Consider the following 14,042-nt stretch of genomic DNA (forward strand, 5'->3'; position numbering starts at 1 on the left):
CTTGTTGCAGGTGGTATTTTCTATTAGGAACAGAATAGAGGTCATACAGAGGCTAGCCATCAGAAACAAAGACACAGGAATGCCAAATGTAGAGTGGAGAGAGTTAAGAATCATCTTTTACTATCATTCTTTATTGTCATGGATAGTTCTTCAGTTTCTTCACTGTTTGTATAGGAAGTAATATGCCTACTAATAAGATTTGTGTAATATTTTGAGAACTTGAATTTTACTTTGGGTAGATCTTGCTGAAGTGTATGGGAATAATAGAATATGGACATAGGTAGCCTTTCTGACATGAGGTTGTTTGTGACATGCTTGGTTTCATCCAATTTGTGCTTTTGCAAGGTAAAATGAAAATAAAATGCACATGTATCTAACATAGAGCTAAGTGAAATATATTTTTCATTTGAAGTACTCTACTTAAAATTTTAAATAATTTAACAAAATTGGCTTTAAAAATTTCATGACAATTCTGTGTAGATAAATAGAGCCTTCTTTTAGTTTGTTTTAGGTTTAAATATTCGAGGATATTCTAATGACACAGGAACATGGCAATTGCAGTCTTTTCTATTAAAAGAAGAAAGTCCTTGCTTTTCACATTGTGTGGTACCAAGCAATGACTGTTCAAGCTAAAAACCTTAATGATTATTAGGATTACTTTTGTTTTTTGATCTTACAAAATGTCAAAAAGTTAAAACCTTTCTTACTGTTTATTATAAATATATAGAAAATGATAAATATAGTAAAATTAATATTTAGTACATTGTAATTGAGAATATTTTGAAATTAAATTTCCTTCTGTTAAACTCATCAAAGGGTGGATTGAATAGTTCTTGCCTTCTTGTCATGTGATTCACAATAAAGAATGAGCACCTTTTCTGTGCCTTGGCAAAATGTCCTACTTCACTAAGTATTGACCAGTTTCCAACATTTTATCCTTTGCATTTTAATGTCATGTAGCATTGTCACAAGTTCCTTTTACTGTGTATTTTTTGCCAGAATCACTTCCTCCTGGTTGTCCTCATCCTTTTTAAAAAAATATATATTTTATTGATTTTTTTACAGAGAGGAAGGGAGAGGGATAGAGAGTTGGAAACATCGATGAGAGAGAAACATCTATCAGCTGCCTCCTGCACACTCCCTACTGGGGATGTGCCTGCAACCAAGGTACATGCCCTTGACTGGAATCGAACCTGGGACCCTTCAATTCGCAGGCCGACGCTCTATCCACTGAGCCAAACCGGTCAGGGCTCCTCATCCTTTTTGTTGCAACCAGTTTCCTCTTCATGCCAATAAGTGTGACTTCCCTGCGCTCCTTTGGCTGCATATCTAGTTTCTAGAACAGCGAAGTGGAAACATCTCCATGGTCAGCTGTTTCTTCTATAGCTCCATTTACATTTAACTGAATTTCACTACCAGCCTTATAATTTTTTTTGTTTTATTGCTGCATTTTTATCCTTGCTGTACAATTCCCTGTTCGATTATCGTTATCTTTTTTTTTTTTTAATGTCACAAGGAGGCAACACACTATATGCTTCCCTCTCTGGGTGTGAATACATAACAAATGTGCATTGACCAATCACTGACAGACTTTGACAAAGTGATATGATTGGTCACTGATCACGATGCCTGTCCATTATTTATGTAGTGACTCATGGACTCAAGAGCTAGCAGCAAGTTTGTGCTTTATGCAATTGTTCACAGTAAATTTTGAACCATGTTGTTAGGGAACTGGTGTTATTTAAACTATGATAACAAATCCCTTCACATTGGAATCATCAGCGTGGTGTAACATCGTTGGCAAGAAAAATTGTTTTATCTCTTCACTGAAATCATTAACATAAGGCTAATTTTGACTAGTCAACTTATAAAAAGTTGACTTAGTGAAAAAAGTAAACTACTTGATTTCATGCTGAAAAGTATTTAAATGACTTATAAACATATTATCTTGGAGATTATTTTGCTAATAAATTAATAAAGATTGTACAGTCTAGAAAAGAGAAAATAAAAACCTTGTCATTTGTTTTCACATTTTTAGGCAAGGCCATGTGAATCTTCCTCCACTTGAGTTCAAACCAGCATTAATGTTGGAAACCTTTAGCATCAGTGCAGTCATGATGGAAAAGTCTGTGTGCACCCCTCAGAACTCCACCAACGCTCTTTCTTTCCATGATCTTAACAAGCGTTACTACAATACCTTCCACTGCAACTTCACCATTTCCTGTCAGTCTATAAGCCAGCACGTGGACATGGCTTTGGTTCGTCTCATTCATCAGTTCAGTACAATGATAGATGACATCAAAGCGACTCAGACTGACATTAAACTGAGCAGATACACAGCTGGATCAGCTTCGCCAACACCTACCTTTAGAACCAGAAAACATCGGGATTTCCGCTCCTCTGACTTCAGCCGCAGTTCCAGAGGAAGTCTTAACGGTGGCACCAGAGTAAATAATGCAAAGAACAAACGGACCAACCCTGAGAATAACAAAAAGGAATCCCGAAACAAAAACTCATTGGGAAGATCTGAGAGAAGAACCTCCAAAGTGTCTAGGAAAGGCTCCAAGGACGTGGTGGATCACATGGCGATCCCCATGGATGACTCTGACTCTATTACCGTGTCAGAGCAGAGTGAACCCTCTGCCGAGTGCTGGCAGAACATGTACAAACTGCTGAACTTCTATTCTCTCATCTCTGATCCAACAGGAATACTGGAAAAATCTTCAGACGCGTTTGGACCAGCAGGTAATGGATGTTTCATATTTTTTAAATTGCTGTTTAGAATTGCAAACATACTAAGAAAGGCTTCAGGTTGTTCATGATGTTTTCTTTTTTTTTTGTTAATCCTCACTCGAGGATATTTCTCCATTGATCTTTTAGAGAGAGTGGAAGAGAGAGGGAAAGACAGAGAGGAACATCTATGTGAGAGAGACACATCCATTGGTTGCCTCCTGCATGTGCCCTGACCAGGGCCTGTGCCAGGGAGGAGCCTGCAACCAAGGTACATACCCCTGATCAGAATCAAACCCGGGACTCTTTGGTCCCCAGGCTGATTTTCTATCACTGAGCCAAACTGGCTAGGGCTCATGAGTTTTTTTTCATGTGATGAGTGGATAATTGAGATGCACAGCAGTTGGCAGTCAGGAGAGAATAGTCCTGTGGTCAGAACTCCTGTGCCCCATTTCCCACCCTCTCTAACCTTGTGCAAGGTGCTCTGGTAGAGCCACACACACCTGCTGTCAATGACTGTTTGCTTTCTGTGTGGCCAAGGGAAGATGTAGAAATACTTTAAAAGTCATTTTGGTAGGGAAGAGGAGGAGGAGAGCTGGTCAGGAAAAGGAAGGAAAGAGAAATAAGTGTCCTTTCATTCCGCAGCTTTCATGTCTAAACTTGTGTGTTTCTGTTTACTTATGAAGGCGTTCGGAGCCCGACAGAGCCAACCTGTAAAGTGGTGTTTGAGAATGAACAGGACAATAACAGTGTGACAAAAACGCAGAGGAAGCGCAGCTTGGTGACAGCGGAGCCCCAGCATGTCACCCTGATCGTGTTCGGGATTGGCATGGTGAACCGCACACACCTGGAGGCGGACATCGGTGGGCTCACAATGGAGTCCGAGCTGAAGAGGATTCATGGCAGCTTCACACTGAAGGAGAAGATGAAAGGTATGGCACGTTCCCATATTGCTGATGCTTTTCTGAAAACTGATTCCATCTCCCCAATTCCTGCTTGGCAGTTGTTCTAGAAAACCAAACTTCCAGGTAGATCAGAGAGTTAATTTATGTAGTTTCTTTTTCCTATTTTTGTTTTATAAAAATTTCCAAATGTGTTCTGCACTAAGTATTACTTCTGAGATTTAAAATGTCATTAGGCTATTTAATGCCCTTTAGGCTCTGTACTGCATGATTGGCATGTTAAACTGAATATTTAGCATTATTCCAATTTTAACATATTATATACATATATGTATACATGAACACAGAAATAAAACTTCAAGGAAATTTTAAAAAGTAGTTTCAAAATATAGTTTAAATTTTATGTAACTTTAAAATTATCTTTTGTCACTGAACATTTTATGAGTAAAATGCAAATTTAATATGAAGTGTAATTATTATAATTCATATAATTATTTTTCATCACATTTAAGATGTTTTACATCAAAAGATGACTGAGACATGTGCCACTGCGCATATTGGTGGGGTTAATATTGTGCTGCTTGAAGGGATCACACCAAATATACAGTAAGTGTATTGATTTTTATTCTTAAATTTGTTTGTTATAGTTTATAGGAAACTTAAAATTCATTGGATAAATCCCACACTTGCTGAATTTTGAAATTTATATACTTAATGTTTCAGATATTATGATTTCTGTCATTAAGAATATCACACAATGAAATGTTTTAGAAAAGTGATTTTGCCTTTCTGAAAGTGGTTTTACTACCTCCTTCACCCCTCTTTAAAAGTAGACTCCTGGGACATTATAAGATTATGTATCAAGAAACATAATTACTAGTGCAAATTTTGGTTAAACATAAGATGCAAAAGCTGGCACAATTCAAATAGTTAAATAAAACAAAATTATAGTCAAAGGATATAGACTGTCTTGGTTTTATGTTAAGCAATCATTACCTATATTCATGTTGGGTTTTAAAACTTCCTCTTGCCATTTTTGCAGTTAAACAATTTTACTGTAATGCCTTAGAGACCCTTCTAATAGTATAGGTAAGCTTCTTATAGTGACTACTGGAGGCCCGGTGCACAGAATTCATGCACTCAGGGTGGGGGGTGGGGTGGGGACCTTCAGCCCCGCCTGTGCCCTCTTGCAGTCTGGGAGCCCTGGGGATGTCTGACTGATGGCTTAGGCCCACACCCTCTGGAGAGCAGGCCTAAATTGGCGGTCAGACATCCTTAGCGCTGCCATGGAGGTGGGAGAAGCTCCCGCCACCGCGGCTGTGCTTGCTAGTTGTGAGCTGGGCTTCTGGCTGAGCGGTGCTCCCCCTGTGGGAGTGCACTGACCACCAGGGGGCAGCTCCTGTGTTGAGTGTCTGTCCCCTGGTGTCAGTGCGTGTCATAGCAACCAGTCGTTCCATCATTTGGTCAATTTGCATATTATCCTTTTATTATATAGGATGGTCTTTGGTTGATTACTTCCCACCCATCCACCCACAATAGGGCTAGGGAAGGACCATAGGAGGGCTCCAGGGCATGTCTAGCCCGTCTCGCTCAGTCCCGATCGGCCGGACCCCAGCAGCAAGCTAACGTACCAGTTGGAGCATCTGCCCCCTGGTGGTTAGTGCACGTCATAGCAAGTGGTTGAGTGGCCTTAGCATATCATTAGCATATTATGCTTTGATTGGTTGAATGGATGACCAGACGACCGGACACTTAGCATATTAGGCTTTTATTATATAGAATGACACTCCATATCACTTTTCTTTTGACTCTGTCCTTTTCCTTATAAGTTATATTCTTGGATCTGTTTAGAATTATTACCTTTACACATGATATTCAGATTACTCATCTATTATCAATACATTAAAACACTTACTTGGTTCACACAATTTGGGATTATAGACCTTCATTCCTAATTTCCTTTCAATGGAGCAGTTTTATGTTAAAATTACAAAATGTGCTTAGGTTAGATTTTGAGAATTTGCTTTTAAGGTTATAACTAGATATATATGTCCTACAATGGTCCTAGAAAGCCTCTATCATGTTAATTACTAACTAAATAGGGGATTTGGTTCAGCATTGTAAAAATTACACATTAGTCATAGATTGGCTAGTTACCGGTCTATTAATAATATTTTAAACATATTTTAATGTGATAGCTATATGGGGGAATATTTCCTGAAATAGATGTGTAAGTCTTGCTGGAGAATTTGGACCTGAAACCTTGGAATGAAAGAGAACATATTTTATATTAGCTGCCTGAATGTTCCAGTTTGTATTTCTTAAGAAGTCTTTCAAAAGACCAGGAAATCCAGTAGTTGGGAGAGACAAGATCTTTCCTGATCATTCACTGTGGGAGAGGGGCTCTCATGTAACAACTGTTATCTTAAGAAGCACCTACTGTGGAGTCTCATAGAGATTATTTACAATTCTGTGACCTAGGGTGGCTTTATCCCCCTCAGGGAACAATAAATTAAGATTCAGAAAGATCAAAGTGTTTGCCTAAAATGCTTCAAATGGTACAGTAAGAAGGAAGAGAGGCCTGAATCCCGCCTTCTGGCACCTCGCCGTGTTGCTTCTGTAGACAGTCCTCACAGACCTTCGGCTCCACATCCCCTGTTGACGAAATTAAAGTACCATGCTCACCAACCTATTCAGAAAGTAAAATAAATTTCTTTACATGTCCTATGTGTTTTATTTACTGTCCTATTGGATCCCTTGTCTCCATTTTCTATTAGCTTTTAAGACAGTGGTTCTCAACCCTCTGGCCCTTTAAATACAGTTCCTCATGTTGCGACCCAACCATAAAATTATTTTCGTTGCTACTTCATAACTGTAATGTTGCTACTGTTATGAATCGTAATGTAAATATCTGATATGCAGGATGGTCTTAGGCGACCCCTGTGAAAGGGTCGTTCGACCGCCAAAGGGGTCGCGACCCACAGGTTGACAACTGCTGTTTTAAGAAAAGGGCATAAATAGTCTCTAAACTTGCAAAAGCATATTTATTGAACAGACTTTCTAAGTATTAGATAGTTGATGTTTTTTTGCCTTTAGAAAAAAAAAATCATAGGAAAGATCCCTTAACTTTTATATTTGAAAAATAAAAGTTATTACTCACTGCTAGGTTCTAGTAGTGTTAAGTGTTCCTGGACTTATTCTTTGGCTTTTTATTTCCAATTTCAAAGAAAAGGAAACAGAACTAAAAAAGTAGTTTAAAAGGTTCTTTGAAGGAAAATTGTAAAAGTGGGAAATAAGAAAAGCTTTCCAGATGATCGGTCATGTTGTAACTGATTTATGCATGAATGCTTATCTGCTTCCTTTTTGTTTCCTGCTTCCTCTTGAATCTTCATCTGTAGACTGGAGGATTTTCCTACATCTCCTACAAGCACAGCCAAACAAGAGTTTCTGTATGTCATATTATTCTTTTTCATGGGCTTTGTGATTAACATAGCACTGAATAGTTTTAAGGATAATGTTATCTGCATGGCTGTGAATGTATGTAGTTAGTTATTATTTTGTAGTTTTAACATAGACCCTTTTGTAGATTAAAGCTTACTGGTATTCAGCAAACACACAGGTAACGGCTACCTTTTTGCTTTGTTGTTGAAAGATTGTAGCACTGTAGGTGTGCATTGCTTGTGCTCTTTTTAGACATGTTACTGTCAAAATTTATATTATCACATATCCTTGTTAATGTTTGACGTGATAGTAGAAGCCAAAGTGTTTCACTTTGCAAAAGATTTTTCACTAATTGCAAAAATAATTATTAAAACTAACATTGAAAATATCTACACATCTCAACCTTATGGTCCTGTTTTAAGATGAGGAGTGTTTATTGCTCTGTTGACAGATTTTATATATGACTTTTCTATATGTGCTTCTGTATTTTGATTGCCTTGATTTGACTCATGTATATCTGATATTTTGTAGTAGTGAGCTATATTGAGTGCTATATTTAAAAATATTCATCACATGAGTCTTATCACTGTGACAAATTAATGTGTTACTTAGCACTGGTTATTTATTTGGGCATTTTCTGTAAAATTTGAATATGTTGAATAAATATTTGAATCTGTATATTAAGTTCCATGCTGGTAAGATTATCATACTTGGTGAGATTTGTTTCATTGCATAATGATAACAGGCCATAGACAAAATATCAATTACCAGCCCTTCGTTGAGATTAATGTGATCTATATCTCTTTATCCGCCAATTAGAAGTACTAAAAAAGAATAAATTCACTAATTTTAAATTAGAGAAATTATTGTTTTCTAGAAATCACTCTCCCATATTAATGCCATTTTAATAGGTATTGAAAAAAAAAAACTACCAGTAAGTCCACTTTAGTAGTCATAGTAGCTGGAGAGGATTTATTGTTTCCCTTTCATCACGGAGTGCTTTGCTAAATCTATTTATTTTTCAAGAATCCTTTGCTCATTTGAAAGATAGCATTTATGTTAGAGGCCATCTTTTTACTATCTGGGCCTTTCCTGGTGCAGTTCATTGACAGGCACCTTTCCATTGTATGCCAACGACTGCTTTGTCATGGTTTCTGCGCATGTGACCTATCACATGCTATCAGTGTAATTCCATAGTTGCCATGTTGAGAGCCATTCTTCTGCTGTACTTCTTTCTGCTCATTCATTTCACAAGATTTCTTCTCTTACTATATTTTAATATATTAGATGATTATTAATTTGTTTAGATTTTAAGAAGTATATTGTATTTTTATCTTTTCATATTCAGTGTTTGTGCTTTCTTAGTGGTTGTATAGATCCTAAAATAAGTTGGAGGAGAATAGTGGAGTTCTGAATGGAGAAAAAAAGTGAAAATGGAATTTTGTGTTGCATGTATGTAATGTGTCAGTGTTCATGCTTTTACTTACACAAGATCCCAGACATATGTTCTTCTATAAAGTCTGTATTAAAATAGAATATTTGGTGTGTTTAGCAAACATTGTAAAATAAATGTATTTCAATATTTATAGAATACTTATTCAATGTATGATTTTAAACACATGAAAAAAATATTAATGTGTTTAGTTCAATGAGTAACTTAAAAGCACTTGTCTTGCTCTCAATAATACTACTTTTCAAAATTTATCTTTACTTGGCTATATTTTAATAGTCCTCCTTTCCTGTTGCTAGAACTGTAGTGAAATGCAGTATCGCCAAGTCCCAGGCCCTCTACAGTGCCCAGAGAGGGTTGAAGACAAACAACGCTGCCGTGTTCAAAGTCGGAGCTATCAGCATCAACATTCCACAGCACCCCGCCACCTTACATAGCATGATGGTTCGGAGTTCTCACCAGCTGTCGAAGCAGATCTCAGATCTCATCAGACAACCTTCTACACTGTAAGTTATTCCATCGAGTTTTGTCATTCTCTACAATTCTTTGCTGTGTGAACAGCAATGTGGAGGAAGACTGAGCATTGACCATGATAGACACAGGGGCAGGTGGAAAGTAATCAAACATGATGGTAGGTAGTACTGGATATTATATTATACTAGAGGCCCGATGCACAAAAATTTGTGCACTATGGGGTAGGGGGGTCCCTCAGCCCGGCCTGTGCCCTCTCACAGTCTGGGACCCCTTGGGGGATGACCACTTGCTGGCTTAGGCCTGCTCCCTGGGGGATTGGGCCTAAGATGGCAATCAGACATCCCTCTGGCAGCCCGGCAGCCCTCAAGGGATGTCCATTTGCCAGTGGGAAGCAGACCTAAGCTGCAGTCAGATATCCTTAGCGCTGCTGAGGAGGTGGGAGAGGCTCCCACCACCACCGCTGTACTGGCAGCCATCAGCCTGGCTTGTGGCTGAGCAGAGCTGCCCCCTGTGAGAGCGCACTGACCACCAGAGGGCAGCTCCTGCATTGAGCATCTGCCCCCTGGTGGTCAGTGTGTGTCATAGTGACCAGTCATTCCCAGTCTTTCTGCTGTTAGGGTCAGTGTGCATATTACCCTTTTACTATATAGGATAGAGGCCTGGTGCATGGGTGGGGGCCAGCTGGTTTGCCCTAAAGGGTGATCCGGATCAGGGTGGGGGTCCCTCTTGGGTGCCTGGCCAACCTGGATGACGGGCTGATGGCTGTTTGCAGCTGGTCACACCCCCTTCCGGGTGGGGGTCCTCACTGGGGTGCCTGGCCAGCCTGGATGAGGGGCTGAGGTCTGTTTTCAAGCTGGTGGGTGACTGAAACTCCCAGCCTCTTTTTTTGTTTGTTTTTGTTTTATTCTGGGATTTATTTACCTTCTATAGCTGTCACTGGAGCTGAGAGCCCGCTCCAGCTCTGAGGCTGTTGCCGACTGAAAGCAGGTATCTGGGTTTGTTTAGCTTCTATAATTGAAACTCTGTTGCTATCACTGGCCGCTCTAAGCTCTGAGGCCCCGCTGGCTGAAAGCAGGTACCTGGGGTTTGTTTAGCTTCTATAATTTCAACATTGTTGCATCCGGAGCTCGGAGCTCAGAGCTGAGCGTGGCAGGCGGGGAACCTTGGCTTCCTCCATCACTGGAGCAAGCAAGCCTCCTGCTCGCTTCAGCTGCGTGGCTGCCGGCCGCCATCTTTGTTGGCAGTTAATTTGCATATCCTGCTGATTAGCCAATGGGAAGCGTAGCGGAGGTATGGTTAATGACCATGTTTGTCTATTATTAGATAGGATGTCACAAGTGCCACTGTCAGTGTTCCATTGGGCATCAATAAAGCTTAAGAGCCCTAGAGATATGTGGGCAGCATAAGAGGTACTAATAAAGAGCCAACTGACAAATTCTAGGAATGTATCAATTCTTGTTTACTCTTAACTCATTGAAATTTATGACTGCATAGATTTCAAAAGTTTCAGTGCCCATTTATGTGCCATTCATGGTTTTGTGCTGTCCTTTCTATACGTGGTTCAAGGCAGTGTATGATCATACCACACAAATGTTTTAAAAGGCAATAATTTGGACCTTGGCATGTTACCCTTTATTCCCTGTGTCTGGAGCCCTTATTCATGGGTCTGCATCACTGGTCTCCAAAGCTATAACTAATGAATAACTAATAAATATATGATAAGTAAAAGATAAAAGTATGTTCTTATTATTTTTCCCATCCTGGTAAAAAAAAAAATTAGTGGTTTTTTTTGGTGGTGTCCAAAAGCAGTGAGTTTTCCAGTTGTTCTATCTAGATCAGAGGTCCTCAAACTATGGCTCGCGGGCCACATGCAAATACAAATATTGTATTTGTTCCCGTTTTGTTTTTTTTAAAATAAGATATGTGCAGTGTGCATAGGAATTTGTTCATAGTTTTTTCTTAAACTATAGTCCGCCCCTCCAACAGTCTGAGGGACAGTGAACTGGCCCCCTCTTTAAAAAGTTTGAGGACCCCTGATCTAGATCTTTAATTCTGATGTAATATTCATTCCTATCTAAAGTTGCCTAAGTAGTAATAATATGAATGTTTCTTCTGTCAGTGGAATATGGAATCCAGATTGTGTCACATAAGCCTTAGTTTAAAATACTCTAAGGAATTTTTCCTTATTAGACTGTATTGCCCTGAAAGTGTAATAGTTAGAAAATCAGACTCTGTAGTCAGACTAAATGAGTTCAAGTCCTGGTTTCACCACTTTCTGGCCATATTTCCTCCTTTACAAAGTGGAGATAATAGTGTCCACTCAAAGGGCTTTGTGCGATCAATGAATAAATGATATAAAATACACAAAGCACTGAAAACAGTACCTGGCACAGATAAGCACTCAATTATTGTGGCTGTTGGTGTTATTAATGTTATTAATAATGGTAGCAATAGTAGGCCACAGCAGTAATAGTCTTACAAGCAACAGTAGAGTACACAATGCTAAAGTCATGGAATTTGGAAGCAGACAAACCTGAATCTAAAGTCCAATTAGTTTTACATTGATGATATGAATGGCCTTGGTGTTATAGCATTCCAGTTTATATTGTGATTATTTCTTTTTGCTTGCTTCTTTGGATCATCATTTTTAATGGCTGTTTCTAGGAAGTCTCAATATGGTCTGGAAATAGAAATAAAACATCTGTTTATAGTATATTTTTGCTATTTTTATTAAGAACTCCAATAATTTTATATAATAAAATGGTAGCCATTGTGTTTTTTTTAATTATTATTATTTTTGCTTTGTAGCGCACAGCCTGTAAAAGAAGATGTTGCAACTCCCCTACCTTCTGAAAAAACGCCAACGAGTGTTAATCAGACCCCTATTGAAACAAATGAATTTCCTCAGCTGCCGGAAGGCTTAGAAAAGAAGCCTCTGGTCCTGAAGTTCAGCACCATGTTGGACGGCATTGCCATTGGAGCTGCGTTGCTGCCCTCCCTGCGGGCTGAGTACAAGATGGGCAGGATGCGGAGCCATGGGATGACAGGTAGCGTCTGCTTCCAAATTCTGTCTCAGAATGGAGTGTTGGTTTTATAATTAGCAATTGTTTGATGAAAAGATATATTTGGTTGTATAGATATTATATGAAAATTTTAATTGGAACACTTTTAAATTTCATTAATGATATTCCTCAGTCAAGTAGCAGCTATCAATGTACCTCCCTTAATAGCAAGCATGTACCCTACTTTCATCTGAACTTTTTAGACTTATTGGACTATGGAGGCCATTTCTCCAGTTAAACTTTAAGTTGAATAAATTTCTACATCTGTCAGTTTCGTATTGCCTGAATAACATGGTTTAGGTTCAGATTGGGCGCCTTTAGCTCAAATTAAAGGTAATTTGACTTCTTCAAAAAGATTTTGTGATCCTCATATATGCTGACCAAAAATGCTTTGCTGTTATATTTTTATCCTGAAATGTATCATATATAAATTTAAATTATATACACACAGTTTAAAGAATAATAAGTCTGTTTAAGAATTAGAAAATACCAATACTTTGAAGTCTCTTCAAGGATTACCACTACCAGATAACATTCCCATGGCTGCTCAGGGGATAACCACTGTCATGAATTTGTGTCCCCAGTTTTTTGCTTTTCTTACCGCACATGTATATACTCATAAATGACTTAAAGTTTATTTGCTGTTGCCTGTTTTGAACTCCATTTACATGGAATCTTCCCACCAACATATCTTTTAACTTGGAATTTTGTTTTTGCTATACATTTTGTTTGAAGTTCATCTATTTATATATCTGTGGCTTATTCATTTTTCACTGAAATATAGTAGTAGTTCATTAAGTGATTATATCACAATTTATTTATCCATTCTGCTACTGATGGATCTTTGGCCCATTTTACAACATTGCTATTACAGTCGATCTCATATACATGTCCTGGTGTACGGTTTCTCAAGGGTGGTTATTGGGAGTGGACAGCTAGACTGGGGTAAATGCCTCTACACCTCACTGGGAAATACAAACCTTTTCTGAAGTGCTTGTGCCTGCCAGCATTTTCTCTCCCACCAGGTGAGATGAGAGTGTCCTTTGTTCCACATTCTGTCAATACTCCTAAATTTTTTCATCTCTGGTAAATGTGGAATGGTACTTCATTGTGGTTTTAATTTATATTTCTGCAATTACTAATGAAACTGGTTTTTTATATTATTAAGAGGCCCTTATATGTTTTCTCACATGACATTTCTGTTGATGGTTCTCATTTGTTTCTTGCCCATTTTAACATTGGGTCATTTGTATTTTTCTAGATTCACAGTAATTCTTTATATATTTTGTATATTAAAATCTTTGATATTTTATGTTTAACATATATTGTCACCCAGTCATAGGGTTATCATTTCACTTTGAGTTGTCTTTTGATCAACAGATATTTTATTGTCATTGAATTTACCAATATTTTCCTCTATCATGTGCATTTTAAAATTGTTTTTTGTTAATCCTCACCCAAGAGTATTTTTTCCATTGATTTTTAGAGAGTGGAAGTGAAGGAGGGAGGGAGGGAAGGAGGTAGAGAGGGAGAGAGGAAGAAACATCGATGAGAGCGAAATATCCATCAGCTACCTCCTGCATACTCCATGCTCTTGCATGATCCAGCTTGCCGCCGACCTGTGTCTTAACCTGGAATCGAATTGGTGACCTCTTGGTACATGGGACTATGCTCAACCAATTGAACCACACCGACTGGGCTCTATCTTTTATGTCTTAAAGAAATTCTTTTCCTTCCAGGATCATGAAAATATTCTATATTTTTTAGTAAATGTTTTAGAGATTTACTTTTTATATAGTTCTTAATCTATATGGAAATGATTATTATTTTTCTTTAATTTGGTGTCTGGAGTAGTATGCACAACCAGTTATCTCAGCATCGTGTATTGACTAATCTGTTTTTCCCCCAGTGGTATATAATCCAGTTCTGTCATTTATTGTTTATGTATGTGGTATCTATTTCAGAGTTCTCTGTTATGTTTCA

General features: G+C 38.3%; 1 protein-coding gene across 2 annotated transcripts in view; it reads left to right on the forward strand.

Annotated features, from left to right (window-relative positions):
* The window catches only part of BLTP1 (bridge-like lipid transfer protein family member 1), a 156,150-nt gene that overhangs the window by 86,317 nt on the left and 55,791 nt on the right, over positions 1-14,042 (forward strand). For both annotated transcript variants that reach the window (XM_070415150.1, XM_070415151.1), the window contains exons 47-52: positions 2,039-2,745; positions 3,417-3,662; positions 4,145-4,238; positions 7,031-7,081; positions 8,823-9,029; positions 11,806-12,044. In XM_070415150.1, the coding sequence (XP_070271251.1) occupies positions 2,039-2,745; positions 3,417-3,662; positions 4,145-4,238; positions 7,031-7,081; positions 8,823-9,029; positions 11,806-12,044 (1,544 nt within the window). The remainder of the gene's footprint in view (positions 1-2,038; positions 2,746-3,416; positions 3,663-4,144; positions 4,239-7,030; positions 7,082-8,822; positions 9,030-11,805; positions 12,045-14,042) is intronic.

Source organism: Myotis yumanensis, unplaced genomic scaffold, assembly GCF_028538775.1.
Source record: "Myotis yumanensis isolate MYYU_CA2020_CCGP unplaced genomic scaffold, mMyoYum1.0.hap1 SCAF_5, whole genome shotgun sequence".
In the NCBI taxonomy this organism is placed as follows: Eukaryota; Metazoa; Chordata; class Mammalia; order Chiroptera; family Vespertilionidae; genus Myotis; species Myotis yumanensis.